Source organism: Macrobrachium nipponense, chromosome 7 (assembly GCF_015104395.2).
Source record: "Macrobrachium nipponense isolate FS-2020 chromosome 7, ASM1510439v2, whole genome shotgun sequence".
NCBI lineage: Eukaryota > Metazoa > Arthropoda > Malacostraca > Decapoda > Palaemonidae > Macrobrachium > Macrobrachium nipponense.
This window is the reverse complement of record NC_061109.1, coordinates 10,226,048-10,245,061: the sequence shown is the minus strand read 5'-3', so window position 1 is coordinate 10,245,061 and position 19,014 is coordinate 10,226,048. Positions and strand designations below refer to the sequence as shown.

Genomic DNA, 19,014 nt, shown 5'->3' with positions numbered 1-19,014 from the left:
TGTATTTTTGCCCTTAATCTGCTTCATTGTGTGAAGAGCCTTTGTGCATCTGAACTGTGTTGTACTTATAATTTTTATTTGTTCACATGATAAAATGGTATATCTTTTTGGTCACTGACCACAACATGAGGAAGTTTGTTGGAATAGCAAAAGGATTATTACAATTAATGCTCCCTTTTGTAGGTTTTCTGATCCATCATTGTTCTTGTTTTTTGTTTCTTTCTCTACTCTCTCCTTTCTAATTATATAAAGATCATCTGAATCTGCTGTGAAGATGTGTGGTGGTGAAGGTGAGCTTTTCAAAAGTTTTAAACCACAACTGGTCCTACGTCCTGATCCTCATATTTTCACAGAATGGAATTTTGCTTTGCCTTTTGTTGTGTATCAGTGAATTTAATGTCTGTTAAATGAACTTATTACCATTTTTCTTTCTCTGTTTTCCCCCTATTTTGCTGGCCTATGTCTCTACACATTACTTTAATGCTTAATATTTCATTTTATTTTTCACTCTTATTCCACTAACAAATCAGTTTCTTCTAGAATTTTTTTTTTTTTTAGTAATTTTAGTCTTGATTTCTACTAAATGTTTGTTCCATTCTTTAAAGCCTACTTCTTTTCAATGCTTTTCTTCCTCCTCTAACATGTAATCAACATATAAATATCAAACAAACTGTATCACAATAAAACAAGGGGTCAAGAATGACAAATACCCAAAGCATAACTTACCGAATAAGAACTGGATCACTGAGCCCAGCTCGAGCAAATTCAACAAGCATTTTTGGAAGAGTAGCAGAAAAAAGCAGGGTTTGTCGCTGTTCTGGAAGACACTTCACAATACTATTTAACTGCTCTGCAAAACCCATCTCAAAAAGACGATCAGCTTCATCAAAGACAACATACTGTATTGTTTTGAGCTTCAGGTTCATTTCGACAATAAGATGAGCCAACCTAGAATAAAAGAATACAAAATGTAAGCAGCTCCATAAAACAGCAATTCCCCCATCGTTGGGGGATGACTGACCACAGCAAACAAACTTTTAACATGTAGAAAATAATGAATCATTTAAGCATAAACTGTTCTAGGGCATGGAAATTTTTCTGTTCACACTGGAATGTTACTTTCCAAATTAAAAAAAATAAAAAGTTAAAGTATGCATAAACATATTTGCTTTGATTACAGTGCATTATCTTATTAAACATTCTACTGGTTTCCCATCACTGCTATTACCAGAGATCCACAATTTTACTAACCTGTCTGATAGTCTTCAACTACTATTCTAATGTTGTGGTGGTCTATCATTCTAATTACTTATTTATTTTTTCAGTTATCCAACTTTTAACAGACAGTACTACCAGTAATTTTCCATGGTTTGGAAATACAATAATGCTACATCATTCTATCCACTGCTCTCATGGCCTTCCTTAATTTTAATGATAATTTTATTGGCATCCCACCATTCTACTGACTAAAATGCAGGTGTTCCATTATTCTACAGTATGCTAGCACTCAACCATTCCATTTACAGTTCCAATATTCTTCTGCCATTTCACTAACTTCCCACCATTCTCCTAATTAATCTAATAATATTTATTATCAATTTCCTCTTGTGGCATAAAAAGTCATATCCCCACTTATCTCTCTGCATATATCAATAAAGCATTCTTCTCTTGCATTTTGCTTCTATATTTTCCAATTGAAACTGGCAGCCATTTGATTGAAAATCTTTGCATCTACTTCTTCTCCAGATTCTGCACTGCCAAAATAAATTATGACATATCATTCAGTAATCAAGCTGGCAGCCTTTATTATGTAGTGCAGTTCCTCTATTCCCTACAGTCAATGTCTTCCAATTCTTCCATAATATTCTGACCAACCCTGATGAAAAAGGCAGTCAACAGGTTACAGCGCTTGGCTCAGAGCACCATTAACCTGATTTTACGGCGATATAAGCAGTTTTACAGCACTGCGCCCAGGTTTATGATGATGTAACCCAGTTTTACGGTAATAAGGGTCATCATGCTTTATCACAGTTTACGTCATGCTGGAAAAAATAGGTCATAAACCCCATCAATCCCAAATGTTTCCATCATGGTCCACTATGATCCCCAGACACCATCTGTTCATAAAAGAAGTGTTCTCATGACAGCAAAAAAACAGATGACCATCAGTTATATATGCCCTCAACACTTCATATTTGATGAGTCTATGGAGTTCATAATGGCTCTTTAAAAATTTTCCACAGATTCTTTCCATTAGTTTTCTTATCATATCATTTGATGTTAATCATCAGTTTTTCCTCCTCTCTTTTGTTTCATATGTATACACGGTGGAAAAAAAAGCACTCAGGTTTGACAGTTTTACAATAATTACAGATATGTACTTCTCTCCAGTATGTTTTGCTCTTAAGCAAGTCTGAACAACATTTATCAAAAATTTCTTAATTTACTCTCTCTCTCTCTCTTTCAATTTTTTTGCTTTGTGGTTGATGTAGTATGTCATTATAAGATACACTATATACAGTATTCTTCAGATATTTAAATATAAAATGTGGAAAGAGCAGAAATGTAAATCCATGAATAGAAGAAAAAATCTAGCAAGACACATGCCTACCTCTCTCCACTCATCCTACAATGCATTCCTACCCCATCCCAACCAGGGAAACTACTTCACTGCTCCACCTACCTTCCTTCCAAAACAACTCTTTCTCTAAGTGAGTTCCTCTAAACAGTCTCACTGCTTCTCCTCTCCCATGGTATCCAACTATCCAAAAAACCCCGTTGGAAACTTCTCCAGGCATCCTCAACCACCAAAACCCTTTCTCATTCTCTTCATTTGCACATGCAGTGTTATCAACATTTTCTTTAGGCCGTGCAGCATTGCAAACCATTGGTAAATAGTTTTTATAGTTTTTAAAATTATATATATTTCTATAACTTTGATCCTAGGTACAAGGTCCAGGTATACTGAATAATATCGAGTCCCTGATAATAGAGATCCAGTAAACGAGGGATGACATGAAAACATAATATTAAAAAGATAAAAAAATCTTACCTTCCAGGTGTTGCAATAAGAATGTCAGGATTTTCATTCAGTGCATAAAACTGACCATCCATATTATCCCCTCCAAGAATTACAGCTGCTCGCAGATTCATAAAACAGCCTAGTTCTTTGGTGAACTTTAGGGTCTGTTAAAAATAAAAAAGAAAATTATTTCCATGCTTTAAAAATCCACAGCTCTTAGTTTCAGACTAAACCTGTATTCATATATTGCCTGATTTCCATGGCTGTCAAATCCCAGATACACCAAAATATATCCATCTAGAATAAACAATAACCCCACTGTGCATGCCTGGTCCAGTGAGAGAATGCACACTACGTACACTCTTGATTAAGTGATTCTGTAACATCAACATCTCCGTGCTAAAACCAATTCTTCCCAAGATCATGGCTTTGACTATTTTTGGAATTGATCAATTCATTTTCTTTCATGTCTTCATTTCACAATTTGTAGTTTCTTTTTATTTCTGTTTTTATTAGGCTGGGTTTTTTTTATGTGTAAAGAAACCCAGCATATGACATCGCCTTTAAGCAATATTCTAAGTATTCCTCTTTGATTTTTTTTATTAGTTTTTACATTATTGTTTTCCTTTTGCATATTCTCTCTTTTTGAATGTATACTACTAAGTTGGGTATATTTGTGAAATGCATTCTTATTTACGTACTTAATAATTACGTCGTACAAATACCAAGTACAGGCAGTCCCTGGTTATCGGCGGGGTTCCATTCCCGAGGGGGTGCCAATAAGCGAAAACTGCCATTAACCAACTCGGTCATTTATGGCGCCAATAACTGGTTATCGGCGCCTTTGTTAGGTATGTTATGGTGCCATAATGCGTCTTATAGTGCCATAAGGCTCCTTATGATGCCATAACATACCTTATGGCGTCGATAACCAGAACTCGGCCTGTTATGGCACCATAAGTTGCTGATTTAGAACGCGGCCTGTTACGCCGCCATAAAACCGGATCACCGATAACCAAGTCTGCCGATAACTGGGGACTGCCTGTATATATGTATTCTTTACACATTACTCCTTCAGTGGTCACATGTTACTCTCCTTCTATTTTATTAAAATCTATAACTTTGTGAATGAATGAATTTTGTAATTTCTGTAATTTTTTATGAATTTGCTTTTTTCACTTGTGATTTTCTTAACCAGAGAAGAATGCTGTTGTGGGTTACCTACTACATTTTTGTGCATGTTAAAAATGGGTGCTGTGTACTTAAATAATATTATTAATCAGAAGATGAAACTTATATATATTGAACAACTCCACAGGGGCCATTGACTTGAATTTCAAGCTTCCAAGAGCTAGTTGTTTGTATTGCTTCCATAAAGAAAGTACTATGTCTAAATGGACTTATAGTATATCAGGTGAGCTTGGAGCCCTTTCATGTATCTGTCAAGCAAAGAACCTGCCCCCCCCCTTTTTTTTTTTTGTCTGTCTTGGTGAGGACAAGTGTTGAATCTGGGTTAACTTAACTCATACCTGGTTCAAACACCATTTGGACAGTAGTGCTAACCTTTCATAATATTCTATCTGCCTGAAAGATACAAATATCAATACTACTATTTATTTAATATGGAGTTCTACAATACCATAATTTAGTTCACATAGCTGATAAAGACATATCCTGGTTAATTATTTACATTTGAAAATTAATATCAATCCTTCCCATTTTGATGTCTTATCATTAAATATTACAACAATAATAAAAACACATCTGAATCTCCTAAAATATTTGGAGCTGATTTCTTTCAGCATATAACATTATTAATTATGCTCACGTTAACATTAATATCTGTTATGACCAGAATTTTTCTAATTTTTCCATGATCTATTTTTAAGTAACATGAAACCCCCATGGCCAATCTAGCCCACAATCCATAAAGCAATCTCTCTTACCCATCATTTCCCTTAAGTGCATTTTGCAGTTTCCTACATCCTCAAAGATGATCCAATATTAAAGATAAGCCCCAAGTTTCACAAGCAAATAAAAAAAAAAAGTTGCACTATCTCAAGTGAAGGCTTTCTTTTGGTTGGTGTCCTGCACACATCTGACTATCTCAAGGTGTTAAAGTACAGTGCTTTAGCTGTTGCAGCATTCTGATCATTGTGGTTTTCTGTTAATTCATTTTAATAATTTAAGATTCTTGAGCCTAGTGATTAAATATTTAATAAGTTCTTCTCAAGTTGGCATACAAGCAAACTTTCAAACGTGAGCAGATTACCAAATAACATAAATGGCACAAACTGCCAGCTTTGATTCTTGAGAAATTTTCTTAGCCAACAGCTGGTGCAGTGTTTTAACCCTTAACGGGTGGACATGCTCACATGAGTAGCCATAACAGGTTTCGGGTGGTGGACGGAGTGACTCATGGTAACAATATTACTCGTCATCGATTTGGTGGAATCAGGCGGGAAAGCGGTGCCATTACTTTTATAGCCCATAAATTTACTAATGGAAACTTTTAGACTGGCTAAAATCCACTGGGCAGCTCATGAGAGAGTTAGCTGGGATCTTGACTTCAAGGGAGGATGTAGTGCCTGTCTGTTTCACAGGACTTCTTTTTGTAAATTTCTTCATAAATATACAGAGGGGTTGCTATTAGTTTTAGTTCTTATTTTTTATGACAGTCAGTTATAAATGTAATTTTACAAAGAATAGTGCAAAGAAATATTAGAAAAACATGTATAAATCCCAAAAAGTTATTGTATCTTCGTTCTTGGTAAATTTACGTAAATATTTTACAACAAATATGGTCAGAATTTGTTACTAATTTTATTCCCTATCTATTTTGATGCATGAGCTATAATTATAAATTCACAAAATAAAAAAAATTTAATTACTAGAAAACTCATGTATAACTTCAATAAAACTTACAATTGTTTTGCAAAAGAGGCCCCACAAGGGGTTGTAAATAGTCACATTCAACTTCTCACGGAAGTAGGGAAAATTTTTTTAGAATTTATTTTTCTTACAGTACAGGCAGTCCCTGGTTATCGGCGGACTTTGGTTATTGGCGATCCGGTTTTATGGGGCTTGTCTAGCGCAATAAAATTGCCAATTTATGGTGCCATAACAAGCAGAGTTAGGCACCTTATGGCACCATAACATACCTAAAAGAGGCGCCATAAGGGTGCTTAAGGTGTCAATAACCGGTTATCGGTGTCATTAATTGTTGAGTTTCAGTTAATGGAGGTTTTCGCTTATCAGCACCCCCTCGGAAACGGAACCCCTGCCGATAACCGGGGACTGCCTGTATGTGCATTTGCATATCTTTCTCTTTCCATTGAGGTGTTTTGTTCTTAACCCTGAATAGGTGCGACGAGTCGAGCACAACCCGAGGAGTGTTTCAAAAAAATGATATTTTAATGATAAAATAAGGTTTCACATATACTTACCAAACCTACACAAACGATGGCAGCGCTGCTACCGCCGCCAGGAATTTGAATTTTCGACTGCCAGGTAAGAAAGTGTACAGCTAATGTAATTGTTTGGTAAGTATATGTGAAACCTTATTTTATCATTAAAATATCATTTTCACATAAGTGACTTACCAAACAATTACATTAGCTGACTCCACATTACCCGGAAGGTGGGTATATGGACAGCTTTCTGAATAAAAATAACAGACATGTGCTCACATTATATATAATGTCTGCAGTACCTTACCATGTGATTGACAAAAACAATAATAGTTTGCCCTTGCCCTGGGCGAAAAGACCAGATAACACTACACAACACCATCAACTACACTAAAAACCATATGATACCCTTAACTAGATATAAGAACTGATGGGTACTTCAGGTACATGTACCCCCAGGCTTCCCATAAACACAAAACACCTCAAACTCAAGGCGAGGAGACAGTAGAGGGTAAACACCGGGTCCCCCTATGCTTCCTCTCCCAACACCATTTCCGCTACTGACACCTGGTGAAGAACTTATATAAGGTGATAGAAGTCTTCAGTTTTCTGGATTGCACAATTACAGCGTTAGCCAGAAAATTAAAGATTGCCAGTCTCTGGATGAGGATTTTTCTGCGGACTGGCTCAATCTGTTGTCCTGTGCGGACAGGGCAGCGAGATACGGTTCAGTGTATTGGCTGCCTTATTCACTATGGGAGTACTCAAGAAGAGAGAACGATGGTGCTCCTTCACATCTCTAGAAGTAACCATGAAACAAACATCGGCTTTGTTGTTCTCCCCCCTGAGTAAAACTCACCTGTTTCCAGAAGAAAACCATCAAGCATGTACTGTCGGACCTCGAGAAGAAGTCCACCAATGATCTTCTATCTCAATCAGAGAGAAGACCTAATGAACCTCGGGTGACAGGAGCCAAAGCTTCACCTTTCCAAAAGCACACCTTTCGAGGAGGTAAGTCGAGGTGGCAGCAGAGACCAAAGACTAACCTGCGAACCACCTCCAAGTCTACCAAGAGACCTCTCTTTAAGACAGATAAATGATCGAAAGGTCCTTCACCCACCTGTGGGGGCAAAACTCCACAGCTACTGGGAGGAATTGGGGTCGAAGAAGAGCAGAACAGCGGGTCATACAGGTGCTTCAAGAGGGATATGTGATCCCTTTCACCGGATCCACCGCTGTCCAATACACCTGTCTGTTTGACAGCATACTCTACGGGATCAATAAGAGCTTTGGCTTTAGCAAAAGACGTAGAAGAGCTCATCAGCCAAGAGGTATAGAGGAGGTAACAGACATGAACTCCCCAGGGTTTTACAACCGGCTCTTTGTAGTCCCCAAGGTATCAAGGGGATGGAGACCTGTTTTGGACGTAAGCGCTTTGAACATCCTCGTCCGGAAGATGAAATTCCGAATGGAAACCAGTCGATCAGTAATGTCAGCCATCCAAACGGGCAACTGGATGGTATCTCTCGACCTGAAGGATGCATACTTCCATGCCCCCATTCATCAGAACTCCAGAAAGTTCCTGAGATTCGTCTTCAAGAGGAGTCTTCCAGTCCAGAGCCCTCTGCTTCGGTCTGCCACACACCCCAAGTATTTACTCGGATTCTTGCTCCTCTGGGAAAATGGCTGCACTTGATAAGGATCAACACAGCCTTTTACTTAGACGACTAGCTCCTGAGAGCCTGATCCAGTCGTCCGTGTGTGAAGAACTAGGAGAAGACGCTTACTTTGACATAACAATTGGGTATCTTAATAACCACTGAGAAGTCCCAATTGATTTCTACTCAGAGGATTCTCTATTAAGGATGATTCTCTCTACCTTTTCGGGTTTTTCTCTCCCTGAAGAAGAAAGAATCCTGCCTGTCGCCAGTCCAACAGTTTCTGGTTCGCCCATCCTGCTCAGCTCTCGAATGGATGAGCCTAGTCAGGACCCTGGCTTCACTGGAGAGTTTTGTTAAGTCAGGACGCCTACACATGAGGCCGCTTCAGTTCTTCTTGAAAACAAATTGGTCCCGGAAGACACAGTCGGACTCACTAGTTTTCCCCCTGATGGAAGAGATAACGGTGGATCTTCGTTGGTGGCTTTCGAGGAAAAGATTACAAGAAGGAATTTCCCTAGTGTTGGTCCCCGACCTGCAGTTCTTCTCAGATGCCTCAGCCAGTGGATGGGGAGCCCTCCTAGGAGCCAAGAGAGTATCAGGTCTGTGGACAGAATGAGAAAGACCTTGCACATCAATGGGAAGGAATTGAAGGCCATCCTTTTAGGAGAACAAACGTTCGACCTTTAGTCACCGGAGGAAACATAGCAGACTACTCGGCCAACACCACAGCATTGTCATATGTGCGGAAGCAGGGAGGGACCCACTCGTTCCCTCTCAGCAAGATAGCCGAAGATCTCCTCACCTGGACAAACGAGAAGAGGATCACCCTTCTTCCAAGATTGCATAAGGGAGAATGAACGTGATTGCAGACGAACTGAGTCGGGTAAATCAGGTGTTACCAACAGAAAAGACTCTGAACAAGAGTGTGTGTCAGGACCTCTTGAAGCTTTGGGGAAGACCATCAGTAGACCTGTTCGCCACATCAAGGGACAATCGCCTTCCCCTTCCTGTTCTCCTATTCCAGAACCACTAGCGTGGAGACAGATGTGATGCTGCTAGATTGGGCAGGACTGGACGATTGCGCTTTTCCTCCCTTCAGAAAGATAAGAGAGATCTTAAACAAGCTTCAATCGCACCAGAATGTGACAATGACCCTAGTAGCGCCATTCTGGCCCAGGAAAGCAGTTCCTGGACCTTCTCAATCTGCTGGTGGATTTACCAGACTACTTTCACAAAATCCATCGCTTCTCAGATAACCCCATTACAACCGATACCACAAAAGTTGTCCGCTCTGGCCCTGACAGGATTCAGACTGTCAGGAACCTGGTCCGAGCAAAAGGGTTTCCGCGAAGGGCGTCAGAAGGTTTTGATAGCTGCAGAAGAAGCTCTTCTGCCGAGCTCTACCAGTCCCAGTGGAGAGTTTTAGGTCATGGTGCAGACGACCTAGCATCTCTTCTTCTGAAACATCTATAACAGAAATTGCAGAATTTTGTTATTTCTGAGGGACAGCAAGAAGTTACATCAGTTTCCAAGCATAGAGGCCTCGACATTCGTCTTTAGTTCCTCCAAGATTTCCAAGCATGAAGAAGTGGAATGGAATTGGATGTAGTTTAAGGTGGCTCAACAGTCCCAGATTTGAACCACTGAATTCGTCAGCCATGAGAGACTTAACTAGGAAGACACTATTCCTAGTCGCCTTAGTCACAGCGGGCAGAGTAAGTGAGAGTCCACAAGGCCGGAGAAGTCTCCTTGGGAGAGGAGGCGGAAACTCCCAAAGAAGGAATTTCTCCTGTCGCATAAAACCTGTAGTTTTTATTTGCAACTTCGACTGAGGGAAGGCGAATGAAGCCTTCCCTGACTCCCTCTTCTTAGCAAGCCACTCTTCTCTTCTTTCAGTGCTTTCTTCGAGTACTGGTTTCGGTAATCCCGAAGGCGTTGATCTCCTATCCTTCACAAACATCGACGGAGGGGAAGAAGGCGAAACTGATTAAAAAAACAAAGTCTGGATACGTCTGCAACAGGAACCTTAACAGACTAGAATAAGCAGAAGAGGTCTTTGAATCCTGGTCTTGGGTTTCCTCTTCCGACATGCCGGCCGACACCCCGTCTTCCTCTTCCGTCTGGCTCATTGTCTTCTACAAAAAGACCATCAATTCTTGAAGCTGATATTTAAATGGGTCCAAAGCAGAATCCTCTAGCAAGCGTTTGGCCTTCGAATCATCCTTGGGCAAAGCCGAAGTCGTGGCTGTCGTACGGCTCTTCTTCGAAAACGAACGACCGGGAGTTGAAAACCACACGAACGTATGAGGCGAACGAGTCGAAACAGCTCGAGACGAATGAGGCGAACGAGTCGAAATTCCTATCGACACACAACCAGGGTTGCCGTTTTGAGGAATTTCGTCTATAAGTGTGGCTTTCTGGTGACATCTGGTAACTCCTCGTGGCTTTTCCGACCACAGGCTACGGCACTGAATAATGAAATTCTTCATTTGCCTTTGTAGAAAAAACGGTACCACTGCACACAACGAATCCAATGATGCGAGTTAGTCTCACCAGTGTGCGAATGTAACGCACCTGAATGTCTGATTCCGTCTGAAGTTACGCTATCCGAAGAGGACTGATGATCTTCCCGGAAAAAACGGGTCCGGTGCGAAACTGCAGGAAGGTTGTGGACTCCAGTGCTCCTTGGATTCTTAACAGGCAGCGACATCCCTCTCGTACGCTGGGCATGTCTCTTCAAAGGACGCGACACTAAATCACTCCACACTTTTCGCCTCGACACAGGCGACTGCACTTACGAGTCGGACGACAACTGCACGTCACTGATATCTACGCCTTTCAAGCGGCATTTCCTGGGCAATCGCGAGTCAACTACGTCAACGGACTTGGCGACTGACCGTGGGCAAACTCCCCCAGTCTCCCTTCGACCTCCGGTATGTCTTCTCCCGGGAGCTGGTGAGTCACCAAAATAGAGTGAAAGGTCTGGTTTCTAACTTTCTGCAAGAAATTTATAATGTCCTGACCACCATTCTGGCATCTCAGGACAACTCACCTTCACTGTAACCAAAGTTGAATCCAGTAGGATTAACCTGTGCCACACAGTAAAAGGAAAGGGTCTCACTTTGATCTTGGTTGGGTCAAAAAATTAACCAAAAAAGTCATATGACCTAGAATTGAACACTATTTGCTGGAAGCTTCTATAAGGGCTGAAAAACCCTTAAAAGTAAAAAATTGCATTATTGTTTCTCTGCAGGTAAAGCCAGAAAACTGAGAATATGTATATCTTCACCCCTAGTTAGGAAAAAACTGTATTGAGACTAGCAATGACTTTTGTCAGTTGAAAGGAATGCCTAAAACTTGTTCCAGACATTCATAAAAAAAAAAGTACAAAAAAAGTAGAAGTTGAATGACACAACTTCCCTATTGGAGTTCATGCATTCACAAAAAACTCTATGTCATGCTATGCCCAAAATCCCTTAGCTAAAATAGGAACCCTTTTCTGCAGACACCAACTCAAGTTACTTGCTACAGGAAGGGCTGAACGAATCATTACCAACCTGAAGCCAAACTAGCAAGCTTGGCGATGTCCAACATTAGCCTCCAACTCATGAATGCTTTCCTGACAAGAAAAAGGTAATCCAAGAAACTGGAAAAGGCTTCTAAAATTGTTCTAAGATTGCTTTTATAAGAGGAATCCAAACTCTTACGCAGTAGAAAAAACTTCTTCCCAAATGAGAGCAAAAAGCAAAAACTATTGGTCATGAAAACAAATGAGGAGGGAGCCAAAACATGAATGATATAACCTTCACTGATTACTTCCACTGGCTACCAGAATATCAGAGTACAGTGGTACCTCGAGATACGAAATTAATCCATTCCGAGACGGCCTTCGTATCATGAGTTTTTTGTATCTTGGAACACATTTTACAAGTAAAATGACTAATCCGTTCCAAGCCCTCCAAAAACACCCCAGTAAATTATATTTCCAGGCCTAAAACACATGTTCTAGGGTTACGACGGAAGAAATATGACTCCAAAAAGGCAAAATACTGTACATACTTGAGTAATATTCAACTGCATGTAATGTTCAACCCCATTTTTACTGCATATATTAGGACTTTAGCATATGTCCCCTAGCAATAAGCCTAGCCTATGTTAGCGGTTGCTACTGTAGCCTAGTTTATGATTCTGACATCTAAACCTAAGAGCTAAAAGCTTAGAATATGCCAATAAAATGTATAAATAATCAGTATGTACTCATTTCAAATAATTATTAATTAATCATTAACTATAATACACAAACAAACAAAAAACAAACCTTCCAATCGATTGTTTACATTCAGCTCTTACCCGTCTTACGAGTATCAAACTAGCGCCAAGCAATCATTTTTCCTAGCACACAGTAAGCCATAAATTGTCATTAGTATCTCTCTTCAACTAATGAAACCACCAAACAGTATAATAACCATTCATTTCTATTCTTTATTCTATCTTTACCTAATGGAGATACCGAGTTACTGACAGCTATAATGAAACATACGTATACGTAACGTAATAATAAAACAGGAGAAGATTTCTAAAAAATACGTATTTGTTGGCAGTCTGATTTATTTTATATTTTATGATATCTAATTCACAATTTTTTATTAAATGTATTGCATGTACTCATTTCAAATAATTATTAAGTAACCATTAACTATAATAAACAAACAAAAAAAAAGCTTCAAAACGTCTGTTTACATCCAGGCACTTACTAGTATCGAACGATCGCCAAGCAAAGTCAATCCTTTTACACAGTAAGCCATAATTTTCATTATCTCATCTTCAACTACTGAAACTAACCAAACAGTATAATAACCATTCATTTCTATTCTTTATTCTATTCTTTTACCTAACTTTTTTTTTTTTATTTTTTTTTTACAATGTATTGCATGAATAAGTTTTTCAATTTACAGCAACCTTTTACAAATAGAATACTTAAAGCACAAGGGGTAGATGCTGACCAATAGGAGAGCAGGACCTTCTGGGGTGACTAGCATCAGGAACCAATGGGAGAGCGGGAGGATGGTGGCGAGTTTACTCAGTTGGCGGCGCGGGAGTTTTAAAATGAAGTTTTTATGATAAAACAAAGTTTAATGTATACTTACCTGGCAGGTATATATATATATAGCTACATTCTCTGTTCCACTGGCAGAAATTTTCAAAACTCGCGGCAAACGCTAGTAACCTATTAGTAGTTCAGGCAACCACCACCCCGTTACCGTGGCGCTAGAGCTAGGAACCATTCCCGATTACGTCAATTTTCTCTGAACCCTGTCTCCTGAGGGGAGGAGGGTGGGAATTTAATTATATATACCTGCCAGGTAAGTATACAATAAACTTTGTTTTATCATAAAAACTTCATTTTAATGTATGACACTTACCTGGCAGGTATATATATAGCTGATTGACACATTTGGAGGTGGGTCAAACACAGCAACATTGTTAGAGTACAAATAATTAAATATTATTATATTGCCCTAAGTTCCTTACCTGCTAAGGTAGCTGATTTCATAGGTCCTGCCTCTGAGCCTGCTTAAACCTTAGGAGCTCTCAACTAAGAAGTGTCCTGTATGTTGAAGAAGCTAAAACCGGGTCTGACAACTGGGCGTGACCAATGTGTTGACAGAAACCACAAAGCCCTCTTATGCCACGGCATTCAAGCTAGGAATTGTTCATTCACCTGAACTACACACACACCACAAAGAAAACCACTAAAAAGACTGAAAAAGGAACAAATCCTCTCCCAGACGACCACAAAAAACACCATCACCTGATAAAATTACCTAGCATAATAGAAGGTTATGGGGTGGTAACTCCTTTGCCCAATACTGTACCAGAGGACACGTATGGACCCAACGTCTGACAATTGTCAAAGGTTGTCTTAATATCTCTGAGATAATGAGACGCAAACACTGAATTCGTTCTCTAATAAGTATTCTCAATAATCTCTTTGAGGGCTAAATTTTTCTTAAAAGCTAAGGATGTCGCTACTGCCCTGATTTCGTGAGCCTTAACTTTCAGACCTCCAAAACTCTGTTCTTGGCACAGCATATGTGCTTCTCTAATCAGTTATCTCATAAAGAAAGCTAGAGCATTCTTTGTCATGGGCCTACTGGGATCTTTGACAACCACCCAAGAGCATCAGAAGTCCCTCTGATACCTCTTGTTCTTTCAATATAAAAGCGTAACGCTCTCACTGGGCAGAAAACTCTTTCTTGTTCATGCCCCACTAAATCGGAGAGACCCAAGACATCAAAGGATCTTGGCCAAGGATTCGAAGGGTTCTCATTCTTGGCCAAAAAATCCTCCTGGAAAGAACACACTGCGTTGCCATGTCTCCAGCCCACTGTCTTAGGTATGGCCTGAAGCTCACTAGCTCTTTTAGCCGTTGCCAAGGCGACTAAAAAGATAGTCTTCTTTGAGACATCTCTTAATGAAGCTTTATCTAAAGGTTCAAACTTACTAGAAGTTAAATGTTTCAAAACGACGTCCAGATTCCAAGCAGGGGGTCTACATTGAGGCTGCTTCTTGGTTCCAAATGATCTAACAAGATCTCTAAGGTCCAGATTATTAGAAATATCCAAACCTCTGTGTCTGAACACCGAGGTCAACATACTCCTATAACCCTGAATCGTAGAAATCGACAATCCTACCTCCTTCCTTACATAAAGGAGGAAGTCTGCGATTTGGGTCACAGAGGTACTGGATGAAGACACCTTCCTCTTCTTACACCACTTCCGGAAGTTCTCCCACTTCGACTGGTACACCGTAATTGTGGAGGTTCTTCTACCTCTAGCCATTGCACTGGCCCACCCTCTCTAGAGTATCCCCTCGCTCTGACAAGACTTTCGATAGTCTGAACGCAGTCAGACCCAGAGCGAGGGTATTCTTGTGAAACCTGTCGAAGTGGGGTTGTCTGAGTAAATCTACTCTTAGGGGCAGTGTTCTTGGTGTATCCACTGTCCATTCCAGTACCTCTGTGAACCAACTTTGGGCCGGCCAATACGGAGCTATTAGTCATCCTCGTACCTTGACTCTCTCTGAACATTTTCATCACTTTCCCCAAGACCTTGAATGGAGGAAAAGCATAAGCGTCGAGGCCTGTCCAATCCATCAGGAAGGCATCCACTGCAACTGCTTCCTGGTCTGGAACTGGAGAGCAGTAGATTGGTAGTCTTTTTGTTTTGGCTGTCGCAAAAAGATCTACTACTGGACGGCCCCACAATTTCCACAGGCTCTGGCATACTTCTAGATGTAATGTCCACTCTGTCGGAAGAAGTTGCCCCTCCCTGCTCAACAGGTCCGCTCTGACATTCTTCTCCCCCTGGATGAACCTGGTGAGCAGAGAAACGTTCTCCTCTTCCGCCCAAAGCAGAACTTCTTTCGCCAGCATGTAAAGGGGAAATGAATGCGTCCCTCCTTGATTGCGGATATATGCCAGAGCTGTGGTGTTGTCCGAGTTGATCTGCACTGTCTTGTCGCGAACCAACTCCCTGAAAGACTTCAAGGCCAAGAAAATCGCCATCAGTTCCTTCCTGTTTATGTGCCAACTTACTTCGTCTTCGTTCCAAAGACCCGAGACTTCTTGAGGGCCTAATGTCGCTCCCCAACCTGCGTCCAATGCGTCAGAGAACAAGATGAGGTCTGGGTTCTTCTGCTGGAGCGACATACCTTCTGCTAACCTGCCTGGAGTTAGCCACCAACTCAATTCTTCCTTCACCTTGGTCGGAATCTGAAACTGGAAGGAATCCGGTTGCGATTTTCTTGGCCATGCTTCTTTCAGGAAAAACTGTAGAGGTCTCATGTGCAGTCTTCCTAGAGAAATGAACCTCTCTAGCGAAGAGAGCGTTCCCAGTAAACTCATCCACTCTCTTGCCGAGCATCGGTCTTTCTCTAGAAAGTCCTGCACCTTCCGAAGGCATAGGGCTTGCCTGTCGGGGGACGGAAAAGCCCGAAAAGTCGCTGACAATATCTGAATCCCCAAATAGATTATCTGTTGATTGGGATTCAGCTGAGACTTTTCCAGGTTCACCAAAAGACCCAATTCTTTTGCCAATTCTAACGTTTGTTTCAGGTCCTCCAGACATTGACGCCTTGACTGGGATCTTATCAGCCAGTTGTCCAAGTAAAAAGATACTCTGATCCCTAGTAAGTGTAACCATCTTGCTACGTTGGACATCATCCTCGTGAACACTTGGGGGGCTGTGCAAAGGCCGAAGCACAGGGCCTTGAATTGAAAGACCCTGTTCTGGATCACGAACCTTAGGTACTTCCTGCTTCCTGGATGAATTGGAATATGAAAGTACGCGTCTTGTAGATCCAGGGTAACCATCCAGTCCCCTGGACGTACCGCTTTGCCAAGTACTGACTCGTTCGTCTCCATGGTAAATTTGGTTTTCTCCATGAACACGTTTAGTTGACTTATGTCCAGTACTGGTCTCCAACCTCCCGAGGATTTCGCAACCAGGAAGAGCCGATTCCGATTGTAAAATCCCGGAGATTCGTGATCCAGAACAGGTTCTATGGCTCCTTTCTCCAGCATGGAAGAGACTTGATCCCACAGTGCCTTCTCTTTCACTAAATCGTTGTAATGTGCCCCTAGGGCTCTCGGAGATGTAACGAGAGGAGGTTTCCTTAAGAAGAGGATTTTGTAATCCTTCTCGAGCTACCCTTGATGAATGGCCCCAGGGATCTGCATTCCTGTTTCTCCAAACTTCCCAAAAATTCTTGAAGTCCTGGTCTCCTACTGATGTCTGAGGATTCCTGTTTCTCCAAAATTCCCAAAATTCTTGAAGTCTGGCTCCTACTGACGTCTGGAGGACTTGTTTCTCATTGCTTAGGGGTAGTCTTAGCTCCTCTTTTAGCGGGTAATCTTTTGCCTCTAAATGCAGGTCGAGCGAAAGTCCTGCCTCGAAAGGGCTGTTGAGAAGGTCTCGATTCCTTCGGTGCCTTCTTAACCAATTTAAAAGGTAAAAACTTCCTCACTGAAGATGAGAGGAGATCCTGAGTAGCCTTCTGAGATAGAGCCAGAGCTATATCCCTAATGATCTCCGAAGGAAATAGCTGGTTTGAAAGAGGGGAAAACATCAACTCCGATTTCTGAGAGTTAGAAACTCCTTTAGAAGTAAAAGAGCACAAAAGAGACCTCTTTTTAAGCACTCCTGCTGCAAATAACGATGCAAGTTCATTAGCTCCATCTCTAAGAGCTTTGTCCATGCAGGACATAATACTCTTAGGTACTTCCATATCTTGAGAATTCTCGTCTTCCAATGTGTTCGCCAATGCTCCCAAAGACCAATCGAGGAAGTTGAAGACCTCGAAAGTCCTGAAGATTCCCTTAAAAAGGTGATCAAATTCTGACGAAGTACACAATACTGGAGAAATCCCCCTGGGAGGAGGCAGGTACTCCCAGACCAAGACTTTCTCCAGTAGTGTACCACACTCCCGACTTCGAGGCTAACTTGGCTGGGGGAAAAGCGAAAGAAGACTTCCCTGCTTCCTTCTTCTCCTTCAGCCAATTATTCACACGTTGCAGAGCTTTCTTGGCTGAAATCGAGAGTGTCATCTTGAGGAATGAGGACTTCTTGGGAGTTTTAGTCTTGGAAAACTGCGACAGGGGAGATAAAGGAGCCGTAGGTTGAAATTCCCTTTCAAAAATCGAAAGAAGACATGAAGTGAGGATTTTATAATCCGATGAAGGTTCCACATTCTTATCTTCAACAAAGTCAAAATCTTCTTCTGCTGAAGAAATGTCTTGTAACTCAGAATCGTCCTCTTGACGTCCTGCAGACGGATCAAAGTCCTGCCGCTTGCGTCCTGAATCCAACAAAAAGGAATCGGCGTCGTGCCGCCTGCGTCCTGCGTCCACCGCCGACACCGCCGCGTCCTGCCGCCTGCTTCCACAGCAAGCGGTTCAACGTCTTGCCGCTTGCGTCCTACTTCCACAGATACGATCTTCTTCTTCCTGCGTCCTACGTCCTGAAACGCTACTCGATCTTCCGTCCTAGGCATGACAGTGCGTCCTGTATCCTCGTCAACCGAAGCACGAGAGAGAGAAGGCAAATTCTTGTCTTTCGTCTTCTTAGAAGACTTCACGGGAAGGAAATCGTCCTTACGTCTCGAAGAACCTTGCAAAGGAGACTCGCACGAGTTAACGAGAACTGCTAACTTCGACTGCATTTCTCTTAAGAAGTCTTTCGGGCTATCTTCCTGACGGGCAGCATGCAACGTAGGAGACGGACTGCGACGGTAGGGAGAGCGATCTTGAACTCTACCCGAAGGAGAGAGACGAGGCGAAGACAAGCAAGAAGACGGAGGCGAAGACAAGCAAGAAGATGGAGGCGAATCTCTTGCCGAGATCAAGGAACGCAAAGGCCGTGCAGCGTCCTCTTTCGAACGAAAAATCTTCTTCCTCTTGATCGGAACTGCATCTCCATCTTCAGAAGAGGACAAAACCTCCGGACTACTCCATGCATCTCGACCGTGTGAAAGTCTATCCTGTGCGATCGACGTCCTGAATGTCCTCTTGAGGGGGCGTGACACTACCGAATATCGACGTTCCCGTTCTGGAGTCGAACCATCAGATGACGCACACTTCCCAGTTACGCCTTTCCTGTGGCGAACTGAAACAGCCTGGGATTTAACAACAGGACTGTCCGAAGGGACGCCTGACCGTGACAAAACCTCTCTCGCCTCCCTTCGACTGTCGACATGCCTTCTCCCTTGGGTCTGGGAGCTTGACAGAGGTCTAGGTCTAGGAGCATGAGAGAGACGATCAGACGCCCCCTCCACTACACTTTCACTCACATCAAAAGCACTGACTTTATCTGTTAGACGCTGTATCTGGTCACCCATGGACGCAAGGGCAGCGAACACTTTC

General features: G+C 41.7%; 1 protein-coding gene across 1 annotated transcript in view; it reads right to left on the bottom strand.

Annotated features, from left to right (window-relative positions):
- LOC135217360 (ATP-dependent RNA helicase DDX54-like) overlaps positions 1-19,014 on the bottom strand; it is a 197,739-nt gene that overhangs the window by 154,066 nt on the left and 24,659 nt on the right. The window contains exons 4-5 of the mRNA XM_064253200.1: positions 3,053-3,186; positions 727-948 (exon numbers count right to left, since the gene is read on the bottom strand). Of these exons, the coding sequence (XP_064109270.1) occupies positions 727-948; positions 3,053-3,186 (356 nt within the window). The remainder of the gene's footprint in view (positions 1-726; positions 949-3,052; positions 3,187-19,014) is intronic.